The sequence below is a fragment of the Colletotrichum aenigma genome, assembly GCF_013390185.1.
Source record: "Colletotrichum aenigma strain Cg56 chromosome Unknown KSG_Cg56_contig03, whole genome shotgun sequence".
NCBI classification, from domain to species: domain Eukaryota; kingdom Fungi; phylum Ascomycota; class Sordariomycetes; order Glomerellales; family Glomerellaceae; genus Colletotrichum; species Colletotrichum aenigma.
The window spans coordinates 4,863,791-4,876,504 of NW_023500909.1; the positions used below are offsets into that span (position 1 = coordinate 4,863,791).

Sequence of the window (12,714 nt, forward strand, 5' to 3'; positions counted from 1 at the left end):
GCAGCACCAGCAGCAGCACCGACTTAAGCGCCATGCCATGCACGTAGTTTCAATCTCGTCCAATCCAACCGACTTTGCCATCACCACACCCCCAACCCAACCTTTAAACCTGCGAATCTCGTCACAACTCTCATGACTCGCCTCCTACCTACCGCCTACTCACTCTCGAAGCACCTTGTCGCTCGATCCTCCTTGGCGAATAGTCGTCGCGTCTGCTCCTCGTCACCTTCCTTACCACCAGCCTGCAGCTACATTTCCGACCAAATCCTCCCAGCATCACAAAAAGTCGACCCCAAACACCCCGCGCATCCCCCCTCCTCAACCTAGCTACCCCTACGTCTTGATTTTTCACGCTTCTTCTTTGCGCCAGTCGCAATTTGAGACGCTGATCTGAGGCAGCCAAGTCTCCAGAAGTTCGCGCCTGTTTTGCGCATCACAAACATGGCCTCGGGACACAACGTACGGCACCGGGCGCGCAACATCACCTCTACGAGCTTAAAGCGTACTGACTGACCTTACGATTTAGGACCCCAAGCTCTTGTACGCCATCAATGGCGTCAAGGCCTACCACCTTGCCCACGGCAAGGAGGTGTCTCTGACTCCAGCCGGCCCCCAGACGCTCTCGCTGTTGATGGTCCCGACATCGTCGCCCTTCTCCGACACAAACGGAGAAACTCCCGCAGAGGACTTCTACCTACACCTGCACCTCCCTCCCGAGCTCGACTTGCCTCTTCCCGCCACGACCCAGATCTACCACCAGCCGCCAACGAGCTACCTGATTCCAAGATGGGATATGGGCCCCGACAGCGGCGCATTCACTCGCATCGAGTTCCCCGACACTGGCAGCAGAAAGGGTCTTCAAGAAGATGTAGACACCTTCGAGACAATCCTCGCCCAGTGCACCGCCTTCCTCGAACGAGCGCCCCCGCCAAAGGGTTCCTCCGCCGCGAAGTCCGCGAAGGCTGCCGCCATGCCCTCCGCAGCTTCTTCCGCAAAGGCGAGAGCAGCAGCTGACGACGGTCTCCCCGCCTACAACCCTGCCGACTATCAGCCCGGGCAAGCCTACGCTCAGGGAAGCCACAGCTCCCCCAATGGCGGCAGGATCGTGCTGATTGACGAGGAGGATGGCAGCGTCATTGGCGAGCTGGCGGAGAACTACCAAATCCAAGAGGAACTGGGCGTGAAGCCCGGCACGAAAGGTAAGTCGGGCGGCTACTCGGCCGACCTTGACTCACATGGCATGCCAGATCCCGTGGAGATCACCCTCCCCGCGAACCAGAGCCAGGCCATTACCGTCCAGCCTGTGTCACAGGAGTATCGCGAGATGATCATGCACCCAGCTTACAAAAAGTCCTTCCTGGTCTCCAACGCCTCCAAGGCTTCCCGTCTGATCGTTACGTCGTCAGACATGGTCACCAAGGGTCTGCAAACAGGAGCTGATAGCTTCACTACAAAGACCAAGTCCAATGACACGGCCATGACGTTTACACCGGCGGCGCACGACCGTATTCGTCGCATCAACCAGTTCACTACTACCGCGGCTGGCTTGTCAGCGACGACGGTTGGACAGATTGGTAAAGTTGCACAGAACCTGGGCGCTACCCTTGCTAGGAAGAAGGATGGCGGCGGAAGGGGGTATGACAGGGATGGTAACCCCATTGAGGGTTATAAGCCTGGGCTGCTGAACAGGAGCTTGATGGCGTTCAACACCGTTGCCGACGGTATCGACCAAGCCGGACGCAACCTGCTGGTGGGCACTTCCTCCAGTGTATCGCAAATGGTCGAGCACCGTTGGGGTGCCGAGGCTGGCCAGGTGTCGAGAAACATTGGTGGCGGATTTAAGAACGTCGGCTTGGTCTACATCGATGTGACAGGCGTCTCTCGAAGAGCCATTCTGAAGAGCGTCGCCAAGGGCATGGTCGTCGGAAAGGTAAAGGGAGGCGGTCAGATCATTGTCGGAGGTGGAGACGGTGGCAATACCGTTGGATTGTTAGAGGACGGGAAGCCTCTTGCCCGCAGGGATGACCAGAGTGACACGACCAGCCTATATACAGCATATGAGGGGAAGGGTAAGAAAGAAAAGGTGCAATGAGTGGGGAAAGATAGCGATGATGGTAGAGCGGATGAAGGGGTCTCTTGGATGGTTAGATCTGGAGGCCGTTATATGTGTTTTGAAGACCCGCACAAGGACCGGGCACTTCCGTATGTCAGCTTGTCGGATGCGAGAACGACATGAAAATAGGAAGCTTAGCCAATTCATTGATCAAGAACACTCTTGGCATATGCGTGTCGCCTTTGTTTCCATAGACTTTGGATAGCGTTGGGATAGGCCTGGTTTAAGAGCTGTCAGACGGCACCGGGCGGATCAGAGGTTCCACATCAAGGTCGGGCACCGGAATCCGTCGACCGGGCCGCTTCCAGAGCACGGGGCTTACTTCAGCTCGACGTATCTTATATCACGTGCACGTAGGTACCTAAAGAAGGCCCCGCAGGTCTCAGAGCGGACAGGTAGTATCACTTTAGCCCGCCGTCAGTCAGTCGCGTCAAGTCAAGCCCCGTCGCGCTTTCCCCTGATGTCGATTCCATCAATGCCGCTACCGTGATATGGGAAGGGATCAGGCCTTCGAGCATGGAGCCTCCTTGACAGCCAGTGCGACTTTTGTTTTTGTGGCTCGGACGCTCCTTTCTTTTTTTTGCGAAAGGGGACACAGAAAGAGAGTTGACTGGTTCGTGCGACGAAAGGGGACTTTGCTTAATGCAGAAAACAACATAACAAGGTAATCTGCCAACCATCACATCACCTTACCTTTTTTCCGGGTGCGACGTCTTGCTCGCCCAACTGCCCCGCCTCCCATCCTCCCGCCCAAAGGAGCCGCCTTCGTTCGAATTGCTCTCTCCCGCCATCCTTCGCGCCCGCACCGACCCCGACGTGTAAATGTGTCGCTTCGAGCTGTTAGGCGCTTTCATTCTGCTTCTACGCGACTTTGGCGAAAAGTCAAAGTCCAAGAAGCAACCCACCCGCGAAATGTGCTGATGCCGTCTCTTTGGGCCCCTCCCAAGACCTCCCCTCGGACCCATGTCCACCTCCACCAGCGCCGCTGCAATTGGAACCGGAGAACCCATGGCTAACACCTCGGTTTTCTGTATAGACACGGCAATCATAGCAACAGCAGCAGCATCGGCCTGGGCCTCGGCGCAAAGAAGCCATGCTCCACGAAATCCTCCTCGCCCTCTCCGGGCACCCCTCCCCTCTGCTCCGAACCGAAGCTTCAGACCCCGATGCGCTACCATCGCCCGCCATCTCACCACCGGAACGCGAGCTCCTAGCCACCGTCGCACACCTGAGTGACTTGCACGTCAAACTGCAGAGCTACACGGCGCCCATTGCCGCCGAGCACCCGTCAACGATATGCCGCGCCGTCGCGACAGCCGTGCAGTCCGTCCACCTAGCTGCCTTCCAGCGCAAGGTGCTCGAGGTCGAGGAGACCATTCTGAGGAAAGACTCGAGCCTGGTGGGCGCGTACAATATTGTACCTTTGACGGCAGTCGTGGGCGAGTTTTCGGAGTGGACGCGGCGGATGGAGTGGCTGTGGGAGATTGTGCAATTCATGCTGCGGAAACAGCAAGGGCAGACATGCCGCGGCGCACAGCTTGTTGATCGGCTGCGGAGCGAGCTGCAGAGTGGTTACGTGGATATCGAGAGGACGGCCATGAGTCTGGTCTCCGTGGCGGAGACGGCGTGGTTGAAGCAGGTTTCTGCTTGGATTCTCTACGGCCGGCTGCCCACCTTTGGCGGAGAGGATTTCTTCGTGCATAAGGCGAAGAGCGGCGATCACGTAGGTTGAGCCGGGCTTGGCGCGGAATGTGGTTACTAACGACGATCAGGACTATGTGTCAGTGCCAAACTTATTGCCGAACTTTGTTACGCCAAAGACTGCGTCTTCGATGGTCTTCATTGGGAGGTCATTAAATCATGTCCGTGTGAAGAGCAGCGTCGAATCGGGTCTCCAGGGGCTAGACCACCTCTCGTCGCAATTGAAGGAGCTCTCCGCGCTGACGTATCCGTTGAATACGGCGAGCTTCTCGCGGGCAATTACCGCCATTCGCCTCACGCTCTCACGCACAGTGCTACTGAAGTTGCTGCCGCTCACGAAAGTCGTGGAGGCACTTCAAGTTTTGCGCGAGTTCTTCCTCTTGGGACGGGGTGAATTCGCCATGGCCTTAACGCACCAGGCTGACGAGAAGCTACGGAGCCGCTGGAAGAGGGCAGATAATCTCGCCTATGAAAAGCGCGAGGGTGTCGGTCAGTTTGCGGTCAAGGAAGGTGAGGTCGCAGCCGTGCTGGCCAAGACGTGGGGAGAGATGGGCTTGATGCAGGGGCAGCATGCGGATGAAGACGAGGGTCTCGAGATTGGGAGACAGTTACTGCGCCTGAATCTCACCAAGTCCAAGCCTGCGGTGCCCCTCAAGCTTGAAGCCAGCACATCGCAACCAACGACGAAAACGTTGGCTACGACCCCTTTCCGCAATCTTCTGCTGTCTGTTCCCGTCATCCTGACGATGCAGATACCTTCACCACTGGACATGTTCCTCACCTCGTCCGATCTCCAGATCTACTCCACAATCAACTCCTACCTCCTCTCCATCCGCAGGGCACATATCCGCCTCACCGAGCTGTGGAAGATCACATCCTTACGCCGGCATCATCCGGCCCCCCCTGGACCCCCGGCCGGAAGCACGCGAGCAGGTCGATCAAAAGTAGTGCTTCTCCGCCAACGCTACACTACACGGTCGAATGCGCTGCGCAGCGCCTGGGTCACTTGCAGCTCGGCCCTCTTCTTCCTGTCCGAGACGGAAGCGTATTTGCAGACAGAAATCGTTGCAGGCCTGTGGGAAGGCTTCCAAGAATGGCTTACCTCCAGTGAAAAGAAGCCCGAAACCAAGCCCAACTCCACGTTACCCTCGAAAGCACCATCGGCAGCGGCTTCAGATGATGAAGATGATGATATTTGGCTCGCGCAGAGCACGTCCAACCTCAACCTCGGCCCCAAAGCACCTGAGCCGACTCCAACCCATGACCCCCAGTCCCTCGCGACAGCACACCGAGCGTATCTACGCGCACTCTCGACTCGTCTCTTGCTCACATTTCCCTCTTATACAGACCCTCTGTACAACTTGTTGACGCATACTGATCACCTCGTCGCGCTGACGACGCGTCTGCACGCCGTCTGGACCTCGATGGACCTGGAAGCCGACGCCGGAGTCGTAGATGCGTTCGTCGACCTCGAGATTGAGGAGAAGGACGTGCGCGCCGCGATACGGGATGTGGAAAAACACGTCAAGGATGGTATCCGCGAGGTCATAGCCGCTTTGAGGTCCCTCGAGGCGGACCCCGCCGCGTTTGCGGACGAGGAGGAAGGCGGCGAGGAGGGTGTCCTTAGGGAAGAGGGCGAGTACATCCCTCGGCGGGTCGGTGGCGTGGAGAGACTCCTCATGAAGCTTGACCTCGGGGGCTGGTTCGGGGACAAGAAGGACGAATTCTTCGTTTTTGGCGAGTACTGATGTCTCAAGTCTCGACTACTTCGTTTCTCTCCATTGGCATCCCGCGGGGGACATCACATGTGCGCCTTGCATTGCCACTGCATAGATAGCCGACCCTATCTGCGGGGAGGCTGACATATCATCAGAAATGACATGATGGCGATATCACTGCAACACGCGAGTTTCCACAACACACAAGCTTTGGTGCGAATCATCACTATGGGAAACGTCGCCCTGCCCAGAACCCCCGACCTGCAAGACACCATGCGAGGAGGCAGGGGAAACAAAAGACCAAAATCCCACGTTGCAGCAAAAAAGACATAAAGAGTGGGCGGAAGACAACGTGTTGGTAACGCGACGACACCGGCGGGACGGACCGGAGGACGTCATGGGTCACGCCAGGGCTCTCTGCTCTGGCACGCGGGGGTTGGTTTCCCTGAGCTGTTCCTCGGCTTGGCGATTCTCGGGCCCTAAAAGGTTAGGCGCGTGGGTGCTGTCATTCCAGAAGCCTATGCAGACTTTTTGACAGAGACATGACCTACATCATCGGCAAGCGAGCACAGCATCTCATGATGGCGTTGAGCGGGGTGCATGGTGTTCATCGGGCTGGGTGGGGGGCCTGGGGTGGTACGACACTGACGACCGCTCTCGTGTTCCAGACCGGCCGACTTTTAGTCTCGTCTACCTCACTCCACCAGCTTTTTTCCTTGTTTCGTCACCGCCTTCGTGGACATGAGGACCGATTGTTTGCATCCGTGAATTTCCATTATTCACTATCAAAGCGAAGCATAGGTAGACACAGTATGGTGATTATGAAAAGATGTTTGCATGAGCAAAAAGGCGTTTGCGCGCTTGGTGTTGTTTGTATTGTATCTCGGTCAAAAAATACAGACGTGGATCATCATTAGTCTGCCTCATTCGTACAGTTCCCGTTCCCCCTCCTTCATGATGGGGATTCCGCTCCAGATACTCCCCGACTCCTCGCCTGATGAATGAAAAGAGAAAGCTGAATCGTTGAGGAAAATTTGACAATAGTTGTTGACACAAATGTATGTACAGATAAATGTGAAATATCCCTATGAAGAACGCCGTCCTACCATCGCGACGCGGCGATGCGATGCGCGGTGCCCTGAAAATGGTATCCTAGTTTCCTCCCATATCCTTTGGTCTGTGCCTGTATGTGCTGCGCTGTTGCGCGCTGGTCTGTAGCTGCTTTCATTGTAGCTGTGTCCCGGGTTTCCGTCTTCTGTTTTGTTCCGCTGCCAATAAAATTGATGTATGTTTTTGGTAAGAGTGATGATTTGAGGTGTCGCTCATAATGGCTAGATGCTCGTGGCTGGAAATATGAAATATGAAATGTTTCTCTGCGGGACGATGTTCGGAGCCGTGGGAAATGGTCGTAAGTCGTCAATGTCGTCGCAGTGTAAATTTTGGTACCGATTGATGATGCAATTTTGGCCGTGCCTCCCGTAGAGAAAAGAGACAGCAAAAGGGCATTAAAAATGTGTTGGTGCTGAAGGTTCATCTCAGTAAGTTGAGATGGGGCGGTGTCGCAGGGGACTCGACTGATGGTCCGAGGTACGACGCTGGAAAATGTGCTGTACAAAGGACCTGGGGCCCTCGCTCACGGACTTGGACGTCAATGGGTTGCGGTGCGTCTTCTTGACTTGCCAGCGGTCCTTGATGCAGTCGTCGACAAGAGCCATGAGGCCGGTAGCGACAATGACATCGGCGACGTCGGTGACGGCCTCGATGACGCTGCGGTCGCTGATCCACATGTGGCACGGGGGCACCCAGCCGCCGGCGCTCTCGTCGTCGTAGACCTGGTTCGGGGCGCGGGTCTCGGGGACGATGTGGGCGACTGCGGCGTCGGCGGCCGTGTTACCATCCTTGACGAGATGGAAGGAGACGACGCCGAGGTTCTTGTCGAGGACGCGCTTCCACTGGTACTTGTGACCCCACCACTGGAACTCGTAGCGCTTGTTGTTCTTGCCGCCACAGCGAGAGACGTCGACGCGGGCGTAGTTTGAGAACTCGAGCTTCATGGTGTTTGTCGGCTCGGGGCGGGACTTTTGCTTGGTGTCGAAGGAGGCGGAGCGCTGGAAGTAGGCGGAGGGGTCCTCGTCGCCACCGCGGGAGGAAGAGCTGGAGGCGGGGCGTTGCTGCTCCTTGCCCTTGAGCATGGAGCCGCCCGAGTTGGTGCGCGAGAGGGGTTTCCGGGTCGAGAGGGTCTTGAAGGCGCTGGAGAGGGATCGCTGAAGCGTGGGGCGCTCCTCGGTGGCGGGCTCGACGTACTTGCGCTTGGAGTTGCAGACCTCGCGGCCAGATTCGCGGCAGTACCGTCTCAGGGAGAACTCGCGCTTGCTGAGGTCGTACATGCGCAGGTGGAAGAGCTGCATGGTGAAAGGACGGCGGCCCGGGGCGACGGTGTCGACTCGCAGGTTCATGTTGCCGTCCGGGGTGAACTCGTCGTGGCGGATTGATAACCTGTCCATGGAAGGGAAGAGCTTTGCAAAGTCCTGGGGGGTGGAGGGGCGGACGTCATCGACGACATCGCGGCAGTAGACGGGCAAAGGCGGGATCTCTTGGTGCTCCTCGAAGCTGTCCATGTCGATCTCGCGTTGGAGCTCGAGCTCATCCTCGTCCTCGGAAGCTATACTCGAGTCGAAAGTGTCGACGGTCGACCTCGGGTAGCTGCTTGTTGAAGGAGAAATGTCCTCCTCCTGGACGGGTTGAAACTTGCTCGAGACCTGCTTTGCTTCCCTGACTGATGCCTCGGTGCTCGCGTAGTCGTAGTAAGAGGTGGGCGTTGTGCTTTGTGATTCATATGTCTCGAAGGAGTCGACCGAATCACTACTCCTCCTTGAGCCCCGACTACTCGTGGAGCTCTTGGAGCTGTATTTTCGATTTGACTGAGGCATTGTGGTGGAGGGGATGTGATGAGTTGATGGTGGAGGTTCGGAGGGATGACAGTGAATGCCTTGTGAAGGTGGGTTGGTCCGTCAAGGGAGGGAGGGAGGCTTCATATATCTCAAGGTGGATGAACTGGCGAAGTGGAGGAGAGGCGTGAAGTGTCGGTTGGTTGGTGAAGAATTAGGCAATGATATGTTTGACTGTGGCCAGGGTCCTGTTTCTGGATTCGGAGTCAGGTTGAGATGCTGGGGCGAGGGTGCGGTTGGATGAAGCAGGGGTGTGTGTAAGTGTGGGTGGTTTCGAGGCTGTATCCAGTGGATGGCTGACCGTGTTGGTTGAGGATGATTAAGAAGATGTATGGCAACGGAGTTGTGAATATGATACAGCTGTGGGAATATAAGGCAGCCAGCAAAGTGAAGAACGGAACGGGCAGCACACCAAAGAAGTGATTAGGTAGGTAGTGTGGGAGTGGTGATGGGTCGGGGGACAACGGGTGGTGGACAGCAGCAGGTGGTGCTGGTCTTAACGGTGGGTGGGCAGCTTTCTGGCACGGGTCGCAGGGAAGAGGAGGACGGGGATCGGAGATGGTCGAGGTACCGCTGGCTGGGAGCGGTAACGACGGGCCTGAAGTGTCGCAGCAGTGCGACGGCGAAGAAGGACCAACTGCCTCACAAGGCCCTGACCTGGCACCCGGTTGTGGTGGCCCCCTGTTCCCTGCCCAAAAGATGGTTCTCACGTTTCTGTGCCTTGCTGCGACCACGCCGTCCACGAATAGGTGCTGCGACCTGCGACTGGACATGGCTGCGGTACGGTGCTGAGTCGGCCGGCGGTGGGCAACAAACGGGGCACTTACCTGCCGCTGGAGCGCAGTACGGATAATGGGCCTCAGCTGCGAATCCGAATGTCATCATACACGTACCCTCCCTGCTGCATACCTAGGTAGCCTCTGCTGCTAAGGCCGTGCAGGACGAGATGGGACGGGGGGTCAACGGGATCCGAATGGCTGGATTTGCAGGGTGGGAGGGTGCTGCCCGAGTGAAAAGGTTCAACCTTCTCTCAGCGCGAGCCAGACGCAGCAGGCCAGTAGGAGCTCCGGGAGACGATGCCTGTTGGGGAATGTGGATGCGTGGGCGAGGCCGACACTCGTGGGCAAGCGACACTCGCTCATGAGGAAGAGTCACACTCAATGGCCAAGTCACCGCTGCCTTCCCTGGTGGAGGAAGTGACATGGCCCAAGAGGAAAGACTGGCCGGGCCCCTTTACCACGTCAACCCTCAGGAATCAAGAATCAAGACGTGTGAACTGCCTTGGGTTAGTACCTAATAATGCAATGTGCGTGCCTAAGGTACGAACAGCTCATTGAGCATCTGCTGCGTCGGAAGGAGGAAAGAAAAAAAAGAATTAGGGAAAGAAGGGACCCCGGGGACTTTGGGAAGGGACCACCAAACGCAGCAGCAAGCACGGCCAAACTCAAACATGGCACGGCATTTGTGGGGGGGGGGGGGGGGGGGGGGGGGGGGGGGGGGAGGAAACATGGGCAAAGAAAAACGTATCGACGCACCTGCTGGGCTTAGCTTGGCTGAGGCCGAGGGAATGGAAAGAAACGGGGAGCGCAGGAACGGCTGTCCGCCGTAGCATGTTCCCTGTACGAAACGGCACGAGGCACCGGTGCAGAGTGCGAACACACTATTGAAATCCACGAATCGAACTTAATTCTACCCGTCCATCTCAATTAATAACGCTCGGCCTGAATTCGACCTGCCCTGGCCTCGGCCGGGATAGCTCGGTTCGCGACGTCGTTGAGATAGATGTGCACTTCAAGCTCTCTCAGCAAGGCGCCCAACTTAGACGCCCAGACAGCTTTCTGTCACTTCTCTGTTTGCACTTTTGCTCCCACAAGATCCAGCATCTTAAGAGGCTGAGCGCATGCGCACGCGCAAGGCATCAATGTCCAAATGTCAAGGCGACCGTCAACTGCTTTCTGAACCACTGAATCCCCCAGACGTGACCGAAAGATTCACACCTGCTTAGCCGCGCCAGTCTGCCGTCTGTCTGCCCAAACCTGCCTTCTGCCCTTCTCTCTGCCTCTGCTCCGTTTGGTGTGGCTTAGGTACCTGAGGTGCAGTGAGGCACATACGGGAGGTGGACGGCGACATCAGCCTGATTGTGGTTGCCAAATTCATCAGGCAAGTCAGTCCGCCGGCCGTTCTTTCCCGTCGCTGCTGCATGGCAATCCTCGTCCTTGCGTCTTAGCAATCAATCAACTATCAACCACCGAGAGGGAAGAAGGACCAGGGGCAGAATTTTCCCAAGAATTTTTGCCGTACCCTTCTTTCCTGCCCATCTGATTGATCCATCGCGTCAATGATCGGCGTCTCTCACCCTTCCTCGCCCTTTCCCCCGTCTCGGCCTGGACGCTCACTCGACGACACTCGGCGCTTACCATCCACCACCGCCTGACCCTGCCAACTTCCCACGTCTTCGAGCTGCGTCTAGAACCTCCGACCTCCATCACATCCCCGTCAATACTGCCATTCGCTGGCAACTCCGTTATCTCTGTGCAATGGCTCTCCAAGTCTATCAATTCAATTCTCCTCACAGCAGTCTTTGGTTCCGACGGCCTCGCCTCCTCTCGTCCTTCCTAGGTCGTCTCGTCGCTCGTTCTACCGACTCGTCGCTCCGTCCAACTCCGTCTCACGCAATGAATAATCAACTGCTACACTCCCCTAGGAGCCGCCCAATCGACAGCAGCGTGCCATCGTCACATCCGCGATGCCACCCCCAGACGCCCCCGTCCGGCTCCATCTAGCCTTCTAGAATGGCCGTCGATATCCATCTTTAAGGCGCACCCGTAACCCTGTGCTAGTCGGGTACGCACCATGTCGATCACAGAGGAAACGGATGACACATCGTGCACATCACTGCGGCGCGACACCAGTGTCCACCACTGACCAGTCACTCCTTCACGACCCTTTCCTGCTGTACCCCACGATGCCCGCCCGGACGCCACAGCACGGAAGAACTGAGCACTGTTGTTGTTGTTGTTGTTGCTGATGCTGCTGAGCTGCGGCGCTTTGTGCACACACAGCCCTCATTCCCCAGCCAGGCCTGTGCTCCCTCGATCTTGCTCCCGCTGCCATTGAAACTCAAATCAACGAATTAACCATGTCGCTGGCTCCATCATGGAACGAAGCACAAGACAAGCCGCAATCCAAGAGCTGTGTCTGCGTCGGCAGGGAAGACACATCGTGGGGTCCATGGCTGGCCCGCGCTTGATGCCTCGATGCACCTTAATTTAGCTGCTACTCAACTGTCAGCCACAACCAGCCGCCAACATGACGCCGTCTTCCCCACGATGCTGCTGTCCAAGACAGCGTCTTCAACCTTCGGCTGGCCCGGGATGACGTTGGCCCCGTGGAACAATTCACTCGGAGGGTCTCTCGGTGCGCCTCTGGGATGGCTGTATGCTGCTGACTATGGAAAAACCAGAGAGGCACACGAAATGGTCTTGCGTAACCATGCAAACCCGTAGGACAGATACGGGTCCGGCGCCCTCACCGTTGCGAATTGCACTTTGCTGCGCCGCCTTAGTCGCTATCTCGATATCACATTTGGAACAAATCCATCACCGCCTCTTCTTGTCTCCTTTTGCTTGCTGCTGATGCCCAACCTCGCAAACCAGCCCCACGATTGAATCTCGAGGCTGCATCTCGCCTCTCTTCATTGGCTGTTGCGGCCACGATGTAGGCCCCTGAGCCCGCTCTTGCTTCGCTGTTCTGTCTCCATCTGTCGTTCCTGCACCTCCGACTCGGCAGGGCGTTCTTGGATTCGGCTCTGAGTCGATTTCCGCATGGCGCCCATGTAGGCTACCATTTTACCTGGCGCGCCGTTGACGCGAGCACTTTACCTTGGTAGCCAACCTGTCGCCAACCAATTGTCCGCCTCGACAATGGTCGTATTGCATCGCCAGCAGGAAGGAACAACTCAATTGCTCCAAGTCGATTCCAGAGTCACCATTGTCGAGGGCTGTGCAAAGGATGCCTCATCGCGACCGCCTGTTCCCTAGCCTGACGATTCGGTGTGACGCAGATGGCTTTCCCGTCTATCGTCAATAGAGCGCGTACGCTTCGCTAGGTCCTCTGCAAGGTCTTGAGACATCTATGTCTCACAACTTTGCAGCAAAAAGACCGACCTGCGTCTGCTTAGGCACGGGAAGCGGCTTTTTGCTGACTTCTCTGCACGGGCGACCGCGTATGCGGG

The 12,714-nt window shown here is 56.9% G+C and overlaps 3 protein-coding genes across 3 annotated transcripts; 2 read left to right on the plus strand and 1 right to left on the minus strand.

The window, feature by feature from the left end:
- Nucleotides 1-441: 441 nt before the first annotated feature.
- Nucleotides 442-2,092, plus strand: Spart (Spartin; the record flags this gene model as incomplete). Its single annotated transcript, XM_037320518.1, has 3 exons — nucleotides 442-459; nucleotides 527-1,199; nucleotides 1,248-2,092. 3 exons carry the CDS (start codon nucleotides 442-444, stop codon nucleotides 2,090-2,092), a joined length of 1,536 nt encoding a protein of 511 aa, XP_037180819.1.
- A 1,114-nt stretch (nucleotides 2,093-3,206) lies between these two features.
- Nucleotides 3,207-5,562, plus strand: TUBGCP4 (Gamma-tubulin complex component 4; the record flags this gene model as incomplete). Its single annotated transcript, XM_037320519.1, has 2 exons — nucleotides 3,207-3,836; nucleotides 3,886-5,562. 2 exons carry the CDS (start codon nucleotides 3,207-3,209, stop codon nucleotides 5,560-5,562), a joined length of 2,307 nt encoding a protein of 768 aa, XP_037180820.1.
- Nucleotides 5,563-7,067: 1,505 nt separating this feature from the next.
- On the minus strand, nucleotides 7,068-8,462 carry CGCA056_v005267 (uncharacterized protein; the record flags this gene model as incomplete). Its single annotated transcript, XM_037320520.1, has 1 exon — nucleotides 7,068-8,462. The coding sequence occupies one exon, from the start codon at nucleotides 8,460-8,462 to the stop codon at nucleotides 7,068-7,070; it is 1,395 nt and encodes a 464-aa protein (XP_037180821.1).
- Nucleotides 8,463-12,714: the final 4,252 nt, after the last annotated feature.